At 42.7% G+C, this 13696-nt stretch overlaps 1 protein-coding gene across 1 annotated transcript in view; it reads right to left on the bottom strand.

The window, feature by feature from the left end:
* Positions 1–1191: 1191 nt before the first annotated feature.
* The window catches only part of PTGFRN (prostaglandin F2 receptor inhibitor), a 72575-nt gene continuing 60070 nt past the window's right edge, over positions 1192–13696 (bottom strand). Inside the window, exons 7-9 of the mRNA XM_069869724.1 lie at positions 13099–13206; positions 6051–6356; positions 1192–4781 (exon numbers count right to left, since the gene is read on the bottom strand). Of these exons, the coding sequence (XP_069725825.1) occupies positions 4615–4781; positions 6051–6356; positions 13099–13206 (581 nt within the window). The 3' untranslated portion in view covers positions 1192–4614. The remainder of the gene's footprint in view (positions 4782–6050; positions 6357–13098; positions 13207–13696) is intronic.

Here is a 13696-nt window from a genome sequence, read left to right as displayed (position 1 = left end):
GTAGGCAGCTAGATCCCTCTATAGACAAGTAGCTGAGCTAAAACCATGGCAGATACAAGGTGATGCTGGAGACTTGGTAACTCCCATCATTCACTGCGTTTCTTCTGCACATTCTTCTTCACCTCCAGACTTCAGTTTCTGGCTTTCTTCCTTATGATAAAATCCTAGCATACTTAAAAGAACAGTATTAAGATCCAGGTCATTACAGGGGATGGGGGAGGCAAGAGGATTTTGTAAAGCTAATCCAGGCCTACCAGTAAGCTGTAACCTGCACAGCTAGAAGCCAACAACTGCTGTCTCACAAGCATGCCACTCATTACTCACAGACACGTATGTGTTAAACACCTGCCAAAGGCTCTGCTGAGGGATCAGAGACCATTTTCGACATTCCTCTATCTCAGCTGATGGACCCTGTCACCCCTTAAGAACTTACAGCTTGGTGTCATCTCCCAGCTTCATGTAAGCACACTCTACAGAGAGCATCTTTCCAAGCCAACTGTGACACCATCTGGAAAGAAGACAAAGGTACACACTTTGCGGTCAACTGGCCTGCACAGCAGCCATCTCAGACAGAGAATGCACCAGTTTGAACACAAACTCACCTTGCTAAAGCCTGTCTTGGCCCCCCAAACCCATTTCTGCCTCAAGCAACTTCTTGTTGAAAAGCAAGTCACCTCCTTGCTGTATTATCATGGTGTCCTTACATGGTTACTGAGGGTGGGAATCCCAAATTCAGCCACTGACAAGGGAAGGAGGAAGTTTACTTCCAACACTACTGATTTTCCTCCCGGTGCCTGGGAAATAAGAAGCCTCAGGAAGGGTTAAAGGAAGACTCAACATCTAATGCCTAGGTTTTACAGCAGATATTAACACACAAACTCCTAACTGTGACTTCTGGCCCTGCATAATCAAAAGGATAATTCCCAAAAACCAGGTTGACTTACAGTGGGGCAGAAATAGGATAGACTCAGAAAACAATTATGTTCCCTAATTTATCACACACATGTAGGCAAATATTTAAAACTTTCTGTAAAATAGGGTTCATGCTTATTTTACAGGGTAAACAGTGCTGGAAACAGGAAGGTAAGGTTTACATTTGATACCCTTGCCTCAACAACAGTGTCTGCATCCACGCAAGGTACAAGGAAAGAACTGCCCATAGCTCAGACATCCAGACCCACAGCACAGACATAATGAAAAAGGCTCGCTCTTTATTTTAAACATAAAAAGAAACATTTTACACGGCATTGTTAGAACTATTTGGTACCTGCATTCCAGAATTGTGCCAAACACTTTTATAACTTTGAAATTAAAACAAAAGAAAGAAAATATCTTGCCCTTCTGCTACATGATGTTCAAGCTTGTCCTGGATCAAAATTCCAAGTGCCTGGAGGAATTTACCAGCTTAACCAGGAGAATTTGCAATGCAAACAGAGAAAGATCAACGTGAGCCCTTAGGATACTTTGACAATACCACAGTTGCAGCAGGGAGGGTATAGATGCTTGCACTGCATCTCAGGGGGGTGGCTCCTGATACTCTGAAGGTTTAATACACAACCAGATGCACACACACCTCCACTCACACAGGAAATAATAATGATAATAATAATAATAAAAAAACCCATGGAAAGTGACCTAGAATTTTTTCTTTTCTTTAGAGATAAGATTCCCACCGTATTTCAAAAAAAGGGGATAATACAAAATTGGCACAAGTAGAAGGAAACCTATGGGGGTAAGTCTAGCCCCTCAGCCTCTAGTCTTCCAATTACAGCTAATACAAGGAAGAAGGGGATGCAGCATTGCCTTCCAAGGGGCTGGCAGCAGTACAAGCTAGTGGCAAACTTGCTTCACTTGGAATGACAAAGATGTTTTTCTATGGGCCATGAAGGAAGGTCAGCATTAGCTAAGGACGTGGGGACCTTTCACTAGAGGAGCAGGAAGCCCCAACCAAAATAACCCTGAGTTTTTTCCAGCAGGGAGAAAGTGTGCTGTGTTGTGTGCTTGGGAAGAGCTGGTGGTTCCCTGCTCATTCATTCCCTAATTATTGCATTACAGTCATGATCCTCTCTCCCAAAAACTTAACCAAGAGCACATAAACAAGGAGTCAGTCTGCAAGGACAGAAAGTGACTAATGCTGTGCTTCAAACTTCACCACCACTAACCACCCCTCCCAAGATTCCCCAAGTGTCACAGACCTTCTGTGAAGAAAGAAAGCAGACTTAAATGCAGGAAAGAAGCTCCTAGATCAGTGTGGGAAGGACAGCCAGCATCCCAAACATCATAACGGTGTTTCACAACATCCAAGGAAAAAGCAAGATTTCACTATAGCAGACAGACAGGAGAGAAAGAAATTCTCGCTATCAAAGTATCTGAGCAAATTCTTCCCTCAACTCCCTTCCTTTGGAAAACATCTCTACAGATTTCTGGGCTTTCACAGCTGAAGATAGAGACTGCTTCTGCCCTGCTCCTGCTGTCTGCACCACAGGCCTTTTCAGAGCTCTTCCAGGAAGGTCAGAAAGAAAAGTTGCTATGAATGTTCAGGCCAAAGTCTTCCAGAGGTTTATAGGTTTTTGGGTGTCCCAGTTTTGGAACACTACATGAAATGTGTTAAAGAGACAAATAAGTTGCAAACCTGAACTCTGCAAATCAAGTCCATTTCGAAGATGTTTCACGCTCAGCTTCCAAAAAATCATTAGACACCTCTATGCGTACATATGTATACATATGTGACTGCACGCATGTTTCACATGCCAGAAGCAGAACAGCCTTCTAGAAAAAGCCCTCACATCAGCCTCAGAACAGAGGTCACAATGCAAGACAGGAAGGAAAAAACAAAACAAAACACAAAGAAAACTTACTGAAAAAAACACCACCACCATCCCACCTTGGAATAGCTACAGGGCTGAGTATAAGGTTCCATGAACACTGACGCAAAATGAAGCCTTCATAGCACAGACACTACATGCGCAGCTCTCCTGGAATGTGCAGTGGGATGAGCTATTAGTGAAGAAGATCATCTAGTACATAACTAATGTCTAGATTGGCAACAGCACACCACAGCCACCACCTTCCACAGATGAAAGCATCTTCTCTTTTATCTCAAAAAAAAACAAACTGGAAAGGATTAAGCCCTGGCCTCAACTCTACATTTCTCGCACTTCTTGATGCAAGCCAAATCCTAGCTGTGACATCAGATTGCAGTACAGTCCTACTTCCTTGTTTGTTTATACACAGTATCTTTATATTCTGAATTTATTGCTTAAAACATTAGCTGTGCTGGGAAGACAGAACTGCCTGGAAAGGAACTGGTTAGTGTACATGGAAGACCGGGACTTCTATACTATAGCACCTAGGAAAAGGTCTCAAACCTATGGGGAAATCCCTGCTGCAGACCCATCCACACAATGAACCGTTGGGAAGCTGAAGGATTCCAGCTGCCCTCTTGGGCTTGCTCCTATTCCTACCCTGAGCTGCACTTCAGCTACTGCAGATCTTTGAATCTGCTCATAGGTTCAAGGGTTACCACAGAGTGACTGGCAGAAGCAGCAACAGAGTCTGGCCTGTGCATTTGGTAATATATACTTTACAAGTCTTCTATAAACACCATCAGATGGCCAACTACAGACAAAGATCCACCTCATTCATTTATTTTTTTTTGTAAGTCACACCTCCACTAGCGGGGCAAGGTCTCCTGCCTCTCCACTGAGGCCAGCAGAAGGCTAGGTCTTGTCCCTAGACACGTGCCCCCCTGCTACAAGCAGAACAGGGTCTGAGGCACAAAGTGAGCAGCTGTAGTGGGGAGAAAAGAAGGCAGAATGGCGGGGCAGAAGGTGGCTCTAAGCAGATATCCAACAAATGCTTGTCTGAGGATTGACTCTTCAGGGTTGTCAAGTTAGCCCCTATTCACCACAGCTAAGAGCTCTGAGCACTGAAAACAAAATAAAAAAAGTTTTTTAATAGTATCTCAAAGACCTTCAGGCAAGTTATGGTTTGGGGTTAACAGCAAACCCTTTGAAAGCCAGGGAAGAGAAGGCATGCCGACAACCATATACCAATTCTTTGCTGGAACAGCCTTATGAAGCACCAGCAGAGGAACCTTCTTCAGCCTTCAACCAAACACAGAGAAGTCTGAGATACTGAGGCGGACAGAGAAAGGAAACTGTAGGGTATGATGGAGATAAAGGGGAAAAGTAGATCGGTTAATACAATTAAAACCTAATACTTCTACCAGCCCCTTTCCCATCCATCACCCTGACCATTATGCTTTCATACAGAGATATCTTTTCAAAACCACGGTGGAGGGGAAAAACACCAAACAAACTAAAAACCTTAAGTGAATTTTGTCACAGGGCCCTGCAGAAGGCTCAACAGTTTGCACATTAAAAGGGCATAATCCCTATGCAGAAAGTGCTGCTGGAAAAAGGAGAACTCCGAGTTGCTAAATATGGCCTGAATGCTCTCAGGACATGATGTGTAACAAGGAGAAGCTTGAGGTCCAGGCTGAAATCGGAGAGGAAATACACCGACTTGTCTGGGCCTGTGAGCGAGTGTCTCAGCACAGTCCAAGAGCCCTGTGAGTCTCTTCCAAAATTCAAGTGTGTCTGGCTCCCATGCTCAGTCCATTTCCATTGACATTAGCCGGCGACGCTCTCTTCTTGTCTCCTGCACTTCCTTCTTGCAGCACCAACGGGAGCTGCAGTAGCCAATGAGGCAGGATAAGAGTCCAATGACAGTGGCCAGACCGAAGCCGATCAATAGGGGATACTTGAAAGCATTCAGAACTGAAAGAGGAAGGCAAAGTCATTAGATATCACTGAGAAATTCAGAGATTCCTTTTATTTGTTCTTGCCTAAAAAAAAGGAGAAAATCTCATATTATTCAGTTATGGGCAGATTAATTATTTCAGAAGGAAATTACGCTGATTTTCTTTCTTGATTTCTGTCTTTTGAGGTTTGGAAAATTGGGTCTTACTGAACTCCCTTACCTCCTCACCCTAATTCTGCCTTCATCATTTCAAAGCCTCGGGGAGGCTGGATGGACTAGAGGAACCTTGGAATAAGATAGCAAAGTAGAGCTAGTTCCAAGAGGTATCCCATTACCTGTTCCTCTACACAAAGGAAAGCCTTGCAAAGTTTCCCCATTAGAGGCAGTCTGTGGCTGCATTCTTTGCAATGTTTCCAAAATGTAAGAAGTGGACTCCTTTATGCTTTGTTTGATTAGAACTACTTCTACAGTATACTCAATGCCATTCATTAACTCTGTCAAACTCTGAAGTTGGTACCTAAACAAGAAATTTGATTTGTAGGCACCTACTGTTCACTTAAAAGGCAGAGTCAAGAACTGTAAGGAGTTTGGAAAATACAGTTATAATAGTTATCTGCACAGCAGGGAGAACAAAACCTTCTGATTCCTTTCAAGTTCACTTTGAAGTTCAACTTCCCAATATGACCTTTCCAGGAAATACTGAGAAGAAAGCAACTAGCTCAAAACCACTCCTGTATTAATTTTCCTTCTTAGCTACATGCTGAATGAAGCTTCTAGCATGCAGCTTGCTTCTCAAAATCTAGCAACACTTGCAATTCAGATTGGAAAGCAAACAAGGCACAAAGTGCAGGGAGCTGCACGTCTTCTGGTTAGAGGAGGGAGGATGGAGTCAGGGCTCAGACTTTGTTCTCAGCTTTGATATTAAACATAATGCAACTCTGCTTCAGCACAGCACTTCCTATCTACAAACCAAGGCTTCCTCCTACAGGTAGCAGAAGGGTTAACACTTGGAGAGAAGTTATGCCTAATGCCTTGGCTGAAAGATGCCCCAGGTACGCAAAACATGACCAAGTGATGATCAGGAAAGAGAACACTCCAGTCTGATGAGCAAGCCTATCTAGTCTACAGAGTGTGGAACCAGAAGTTGCAAAACAACAGGCAAGGATAGCAAAGTCTAATGAGATTATCACAGGCACCTTTGAAAACAGCCGTGGGGAGTATTTGTCACAGAAAGACATAACAAAGTGTTAAAAAAGAGTCACATAGCATATGTTGCAATGTCTTACCATCCATTTTCACAGAGAGAAAAATGGGTTTGGCTTTGATGTCAGGTTCTCGCTGCCATACACCAGTGGCGGACCGCACCCATGGGGTCACCATGCAGTAGTGGTTCCCAAAGTCGTGGTCCTCACAACCATGCACACGGAGTCTGAATTCCAGTGGGCTGATTCTCTCCAGACTGAGATCACTGCTCCCATTTCTCCTGCTCTGGGTCACAATCCCTCTCCGGTCCACTGAGGCCAGCAAGACGGGCTCTCTATCCAATGCAAAGGAGCGCACAGCAAACCAGGAGACATCAAAGGACATATCATCTGCATTTGTGGACAAAGAATAATTTGGACATGTTGGCAAACTCTGAGAAGTATTCATACTCCCATTCTTCAGCAGAAAGGTTAATCTGCAAGCAGCATAACCAACACTGGTCTGACAGCAGAAAGGAAAAAAAAAAAGACAAAAAGAGTGCCCTGAACATGTCCTTTCTAGAAGGATTCAAGCAGTGAACTAAAATGAAATGCACTGGCAGGAAGAATGTAACTGCACAGAAATGGTGACTTACTACATGGATGACAAAGATTTTTTTTGCTCTCCTGCCTGCCATCCTAGCATTTATAGTTCATGTCTGATGTAAGTTTTCACCAAGCAAGCCTAGTCTGATACCAAGTTCTATATCTACGCTGAATCTAAAATGAAAAGGGGTTAGAAGTTCTAGGCATTTGCTAGAAGACAGTGATTTGCAAACACTATCTTCATGCAGGGCTAACACAATTACAAAGTTGGAAGGCTCTTTCCAGAAGGCCCCTTCCTTACATTTAGTCTGCTTAAATGAATATAGAGATTCTATACTGAGCACAAAAAATAACCACAAAACGACAAAGCATTTAGGAGCGAAGCCTGACTACAATGCTTCTATATACTTTTTCCAGAGTTGTGGGTTACTGTCATGCCTCGTTGGCCATCACGCCTTGTACAAGTTTTACCACCAAAGGAGATAAGTCTATAAAATGCATTTGCAACACCTTCTACATTTAACACAGCTGACAGGTAGTCAGAGTTCATCAGCACATATAGTACTTTCTACTTTCACGCAAGATCCTATTGATCCCATTAGCAGATCTCAGTCTAACCCTATTAGGCTGATGTAGCTCAGTAACTACTTTAAAAATCATTGCTATTCTTTGCTAATGTGAGCCCAGCAACATCTGTCAGAGTCTGAAACCTGGCATGACCTAAAGCATGGACAGGAAAGGCTGCTCACTTCTGTCATCAACAAACAGGTCTTCCCTCCTGGCATACTAGTAAACCGATGGCCCCAAAGTGGAAACAGAGGTTACTATTTCGGTCCTGAATTTTGGGTACTGATAGCATGTGTACACAGGAATTAACCTTCTCACATCTAAGACAGTCTCTATAATATGTCAAACCTCCATTTGCTAGTATTGAGATCTCTGAAAAATACAGTATTAGCAATCTGAAATTTAAAACTGATTTTTCATCTAATTGAGTTTGCTGTTCTCTAAACTTCCACTTTTGCTGTACTCAAATTCTTTGCAGATACAAGTGAAAATAATTTTAAAGCCTCTGTCAGGCAAGCTAACATTTCACGAAGGAAAGGAAACTTAAAATAATATTTTAAAGTGAAGCGAAGAGAAAGGACATCCAGCGTTCTGCCACTTGAAGTAGAGCATCAGCTGGATGGATGTAACATTCCTCCTTATTGCAGACAAAACCCACCCACTGTTTTACCCCACTGGGGTAAAATTAGCTCCCCTGTAAAGCCCACTAGTTTTAGAAACATCTTCAAAAACAACATTAAAAGATGAAAAAGCAGATGAAAGATGCCGGCTGACCAAACTGTTTTGAGATATCAGCCAGCTTCCTGCCCTGCCCTGCCTGCCACTGCCAGCTGCTCCAGGTGACAGCACAGAACCTCAAGAGAGCACCTTGCCTGTTTTGCAACCCTACCTCAGGAGCAGATTTCCAAGTCCTGCATGGAGGTTAAACGTAGGTTGTATGGACCAGCAGCCCTCACAACAATTGCTCTTGTCTAGCATGCTACAAGTACTACTGCTAGTCACTTGGTGCAGCACTCGGACAACCTCCCTTGAAAGCAATGCTAATAAAAATTACCATAAGCACATGTTCAGTTAACAGGACCAAACTCTAACCTCTGCTTTGTGTACTCATCCAGCTGTAGGAAATGGGGCCTCTACTGGAAAGAGCTCTGTTTCTATAAACTACTCTTTGCCTCTGCTGTGTGTTTATGCCAAATACGGTAATAGCACCGGTCTACAGACAGTCACGTTGGGAATGACCAATTCCTTCCAAAGATCATCAAAAACTGCCATCAGCTCGTGTTTCCAGGTACCATAAAAGCATATGGACACCTTCCAGGCTAAGTCCAACTAATGCTGAACAAACCACTGCACTTGCTAAAAAAAGGTTTAGCCTTCAGATTCCCAGGCAACTTGCTACCTTTGAAGAATTTCTTCTTTTCAGTTTCAGTTAATTTGAGATTCCTTTCCCTCCACATACAAAGATGAGTACAGGCACTTGCTGTCATTTTGAAACAGCGGAATCTATCTTCTGTAATTACAACATGGGACAACAGTATTATGCCAACATATTTTATTAGTCAGTATACACAGTTTGCAATTAATGACTCACTACAGACTGTCAGAGGGAGGATTTGGCTCTGAGTACTCTTTGTCACTATCCTTCTTGAAATAGCTTAACACAGCAAAGCCATCTGATTCATTTCTATATATCTCTGGGTTTCATGCAATAAAAAAAAAACACAGGAAAATTTAGCAAAACCAGGACATAAATCAGATGCTCTCTACAGATCAGTGATGAACATACCTAGCAGCTCCAAACTGCTAATACGTAGTTTTACTGACATAAAACGGATCACACAGTATGGTTCCAAAAAGCATGTGTACTATGCTACGCACACCTTGCATCAAGGTCACTCAGAATTTTTGTCATCAGTCTTAAAAAAACCCACAAACACAAGAACCACACTTGCACTTAACACTACAAAGGTTTCTTTCATCAGTTCTTTCCGTGCTCCACAATGCTCTAGTATGGGACACCTGGACAAACTGTCCCACATTAGAGGGGGGCATAACATCCCAGTGCTAAGCTCAGAAGGCCATCAAGGAACTCAAGTGCCCCCATATCACACAACTCAGCAGCTTTCATGAAGGAACACAAAGCACTGGGAACTGGATGTTTCAGAGCTCTGTGAGCAGAGTAATAGTGGTGCTATGCTTCCTCCCTTCCTCAGTCAGTGAGGATCATCAACATGTAAAGCACATCTTTATGCACATTTAAATTTGACACACAGGACTAAGCTGTCTGGGACTTAGCTGCTTCCCTGGCCAATCACTCCTCAAAACAGGGAATCCTATTTCTAGACCAGCTCTTAGGAACCATGCACTTCCACTGCTTAGAATGGAGTTCTCTCAGCATCTTGTTACAGTACTGAATCACAATTTCGAGACCCTTTTTGTTTACTACATTTAAATGAGGTTGAATAGGGCTTCCTAGAGAGCTGAGCAAACCACTTCAAGCCATACAAGAGGTAAACAAGATGGTTTTGTTAAATTCTCTGGAGTGCTCACTGGGTCTGTCTGGAGCAGATAAAAAAAAACATCTCCTTTCAGGCACAGTAAGTAGTACTTTTAAATCCCTAAGCACATAGCCCAAGAAGGGGTGATCTGGGAAATCTGGAGAGATCATTTCTGAAAATGTGTATTCAACAGAAATATCAAAAGCAGCTTTTATATCTTCAGGGCACAGAAGAACTACTATTCCCCCCTGACACACATACTCCCCTCGTATCAATTCGAAAAACCAACCACAGCTGCCAAGCCAAAGAAGCACTTTAGATGGAGCAGTTGCCATCATGTACTGAGCTTAGTAATACACACTCCATTTCAGCAGGGTCTCAAAGAAGCAGAGGAAATTAAAGAATGTGGCAGTCATGCCAAAACCTTTTCCACTCTTTAAAATTTCCCACAGGGTGGGTACACACAAACACACACACACAGAGTATTGTGAATTGCCTCTACCAAACAAGGATCCATACCATAAATAACACTCCTAGTAAAAAATGGATCCATCTAATTGTAACAAAAAAGGGCATTGACAAAGATCGTTGGTCATTTAACTTCTCCTCGGCTCTTTGGAAGCACTTTATTTTTCCAATTGTGCACACAAAAGGAGAGAAAAGGTGGCATCTGACACCTCAACTTATTACAGGAATCATAAATACTAATCCACATACATGCTTGCAAAGTTTAGTGCCTATGTGGCCAGGAGCAGAGCTGGCTGTCATACTGTGTTCAGACTGTTTGAGTGCGCATTTAACAAGATACCCTATGAATTTCTTGATTCTTTTTTGCTTACAAGAGGCCTCAAAACACAGCCCTGCAGTAGGTCTGACACCAGAAGAGTAAATGACCTCTGAAAGCCACCATGCCCCTCAGGAAAGGGGCGAGTGCAATTCCTCTGCTCTCCTTTCCCATCACATTCCCAAATGGAAAGACCATGTCTGTACCGCTGTCATCTGTTTCCTTCTAGGGGATGCTGGCAACTCTTACTCTGTTTATCTGATTACCAGGTGTAGGCTTTCCCTAACAACATGCCTCATTTCCCCACTGGGATTAGACAGCCCTGTGTATTTTCAGTCTGTCTAATGTTTGGCACTCATTTAAAAAGCAAGTTCTCCATTCCAGTCGTAAATTAAACTGTGATACTGACTCAGCATAGACAGATCAGAGATGGAATACGAGGGAGCAAGCTTACTGTTGAGCAACTACATCTGTTTGTTCTCATATGAGCCCTTAAGGCCCTTCTTCACCTAACCTGCCCCACTACCCCACTGCTCTGGTCCCCTCCATCTCTCAAGGCCAAGAAGGCAGACTAACAAAGGAAGTCTGCACACCCTACAGCTGTTGCATAGATTCCAGCTGTTCGCTGCAGCTCTTCTGCTGGTCTCATCCAGAGGAGCAGCAAGGACAGGGGAAAGGCTAGCTTCTCAAGCCCATATGAAAGGCCCAGATGGGGTTCTTCCACACAGCATGGCTGGTTAGGCCCCCAGTCCTGCTCACGTAGCAACTGGGGGCTCAGAGCATAAACTGAAAGGTTCCCTCAGAACCTGCCACAATTCCATGCTTTATTTCATTCTAGGTGTATTGGTTGCCTGCACCCCATCTGCCCCATTAGAGCCAAAAAAAATAACCAACACCCTCCCTTCCCCCCAAGGATAAAAAAAACAACCAAAAAACCCCAGAGGCAGAGATCTGCCATGTTCAAGATGACATTACCCAGCTGTGGAACAGATTACAGTGCTGACATTTAAAACTCTGCACTCATAACCACTGGAAACAATGTCATTTCCAACTCCAGTCATTACATACCAATGCAACAGACATTCAGGGACTCTTATGAAGTTGCCCTGTTAAAACTTAATTGTGCTGAGGAGAAGCTCCTGGAAGACGACACCTTCTTTCTTCAATCACTTTGATTATCCTTGTCAGTACTTCTTTCAGTCTCAACCCACCAAACATGCAAAAAAACACCACAAACCCAACTGCAGCAGAGCACTGACAGGAAAGCCCCACTGCCACTAAGCAGAGTCTTTTCAAGTTTTAAGTGAGTCAGGGATGCTGAGGCCTCTTTCTCAAGGCAGCCCCAAGCCTATTTCAGCTGTTGAAAAACAGCAGAAGCTGTAGCTGCTCCCTGCCAGTAGGTATTGCTCTGCAAAGTAAGCCAGCTGCTCTGGGTACTGCTCTACAACAATACCTCTAAGAGCCTGGGCACACCTGAACTTAGAAGATGTTTCTTGCTGAGCGGAAACTGAGGTATATGTACAGGCATACCTCGCTGCTTATAGTGTCCAATATCCCAGGCTATGAGTCCTTTGACAGCAATAAAGTTTACTCAGCTTTTCCTCCCTACCAAGCACTTCAATAATACAATCTAAGGACTTCTATCACTTCTTCACAGGCAGCACACAACTGTAATCCAGCAAATTGCTTCCCTGCTACAGTTCGATTTAGTGTACAACAGACATCTTTGAATTTCAAAGTGATGGGCCTTCACTAAGCTTGGTACTTCATCTCATCAGCTACTACATTAAGTAATGTTTTCTGCACAGGCCCTCTTTTGTAGTTGCTTATGTGTAGATTTTTAAGTTTGGCATGAACTGTAACATATTTACATTAAGATATATACATTTATATGTTTATATTTACATACATATTTATACCTAGTTTTAAAAAATACATTTTCATATACATAGAGGACGACTTTTAAAAACATAAACTTACTCCAAAACCAAGCTTTGGGTATAATAACTAGAGTTATTCTCAAAGCATTTTAATGAAAAGTAGCCCAGACAATGCTTGGCAAACAGCTAGATTTGAGCAATTCTCTGAACTTTTCCACTTTTCATAAAAATTAGTCTTTTAAGTGTTCACTATTCTTTTCTCGGCAACTAGGTACTGTGCTTCTTTCTTCTTCCACACAAAATAGGCAGCTCACCTCCGAAGGCATCAGCAATAAAAATTCTTCTTTGGCATTTAGGCTGCAGTGGCCAGTTATTGTGATTTTTAGATTTAAATTAAGCCTTAAATCCACTCTGAAGTGTGAAGCTGACTGTACAGGTGACTTTACAACTTGTTTACAGATGACCATTTCCTCCTAACAGGTTTTGCCAATGGAGGTCCTTTCCAATTAGAGGAGATGAGAATAGTTTTCATGGACGATCTAGTGGTTTTAAGTGGAGCGCCACTTGCAGGGTCAGTCAGTACAGACAGCACTTGGAGGTTTAGCAGTAAGAACACTTTTTTTCCTTTCCCATCAGAATGTGAAATAAAGAACTTTGTTTTAAATTGGGTTTTGTAAAGCAAATACGTTCTAGTGTATTTATCTAGTTATGTTCTCAATTCCCCAACCTCACTCAAAAGACACAGGGTTGTAAGTGCTGGTATTATTCTGCCTGGTGAAGGCAAGTGAATTACAAGTAAAATAATTTTGCCAAAATACCTGGCTCGAGTGGCATTCCTTCCGTTGTGATGATACACAGCAAGTCTGCCAGTTCACCCTGGTAAACCGTTGGGCTGTCAGAATGCACCGAGACATTAAACACAGGACCTAGAAAAGAGTAACCACAATTATTCATGACAGGCTTTTCTTCAGTGTCCAAAACCTTCCTTGCATCTTTTTGAAGTATTCTCTGCTAGTTTGTGATGACAGAGCTCTGAAGTAGGGATAAGCAATCACATACGTTTTTGCAAAACAGTTATCCATTAATTCCTGCACTAAGACAAAGTACTCAAACTGCCAGAGCTATCACCCAATGCAGAGGCTGTTCCCTAAATCTACCATTCTGCATAAAAGGAGCTGGTCTTCCACTGGTGACTCCACTAACAGCACAAGAGTTCAGGCTAATCCCATGGGGATCTTTTTGGCTAGCGCTGTCAATAGAAATTCAAGAGGAAACCAGTATTTTAACAATACAGACTATTCTGCTATGGAACTGAAACACTGACAACAAAACTGCATCTGATAACACTTTTCTATGGGTTTTCCTTCAGTCTCTCCAACAGACAGCTGATTTTGTAGAAGAGTTCTCAAAGCCCAA

The sequence above is a fragment of the Phaenicophaeus curvirostris genome, chromosome 1 (assembly GCF_032191515.1).
Source record: "Phaenicophaeus curvirostris isolate KB17595 chromosome 1, BPBGC_Pcur_1.0, whole genome shotgun sequence".
Lineage (NCBI taxonomy): Eukaryota > Metazoa > Chordata > Aves > Cuculiformes > Cuculidae > Phaenicophaeus > Phaenicophaeus curvirostris.
The sequence above is the reverse complement of the archived record's forward strand: the minus strand, read 5'-3'. Positions and strand labels throughout refer to the sequence as shown.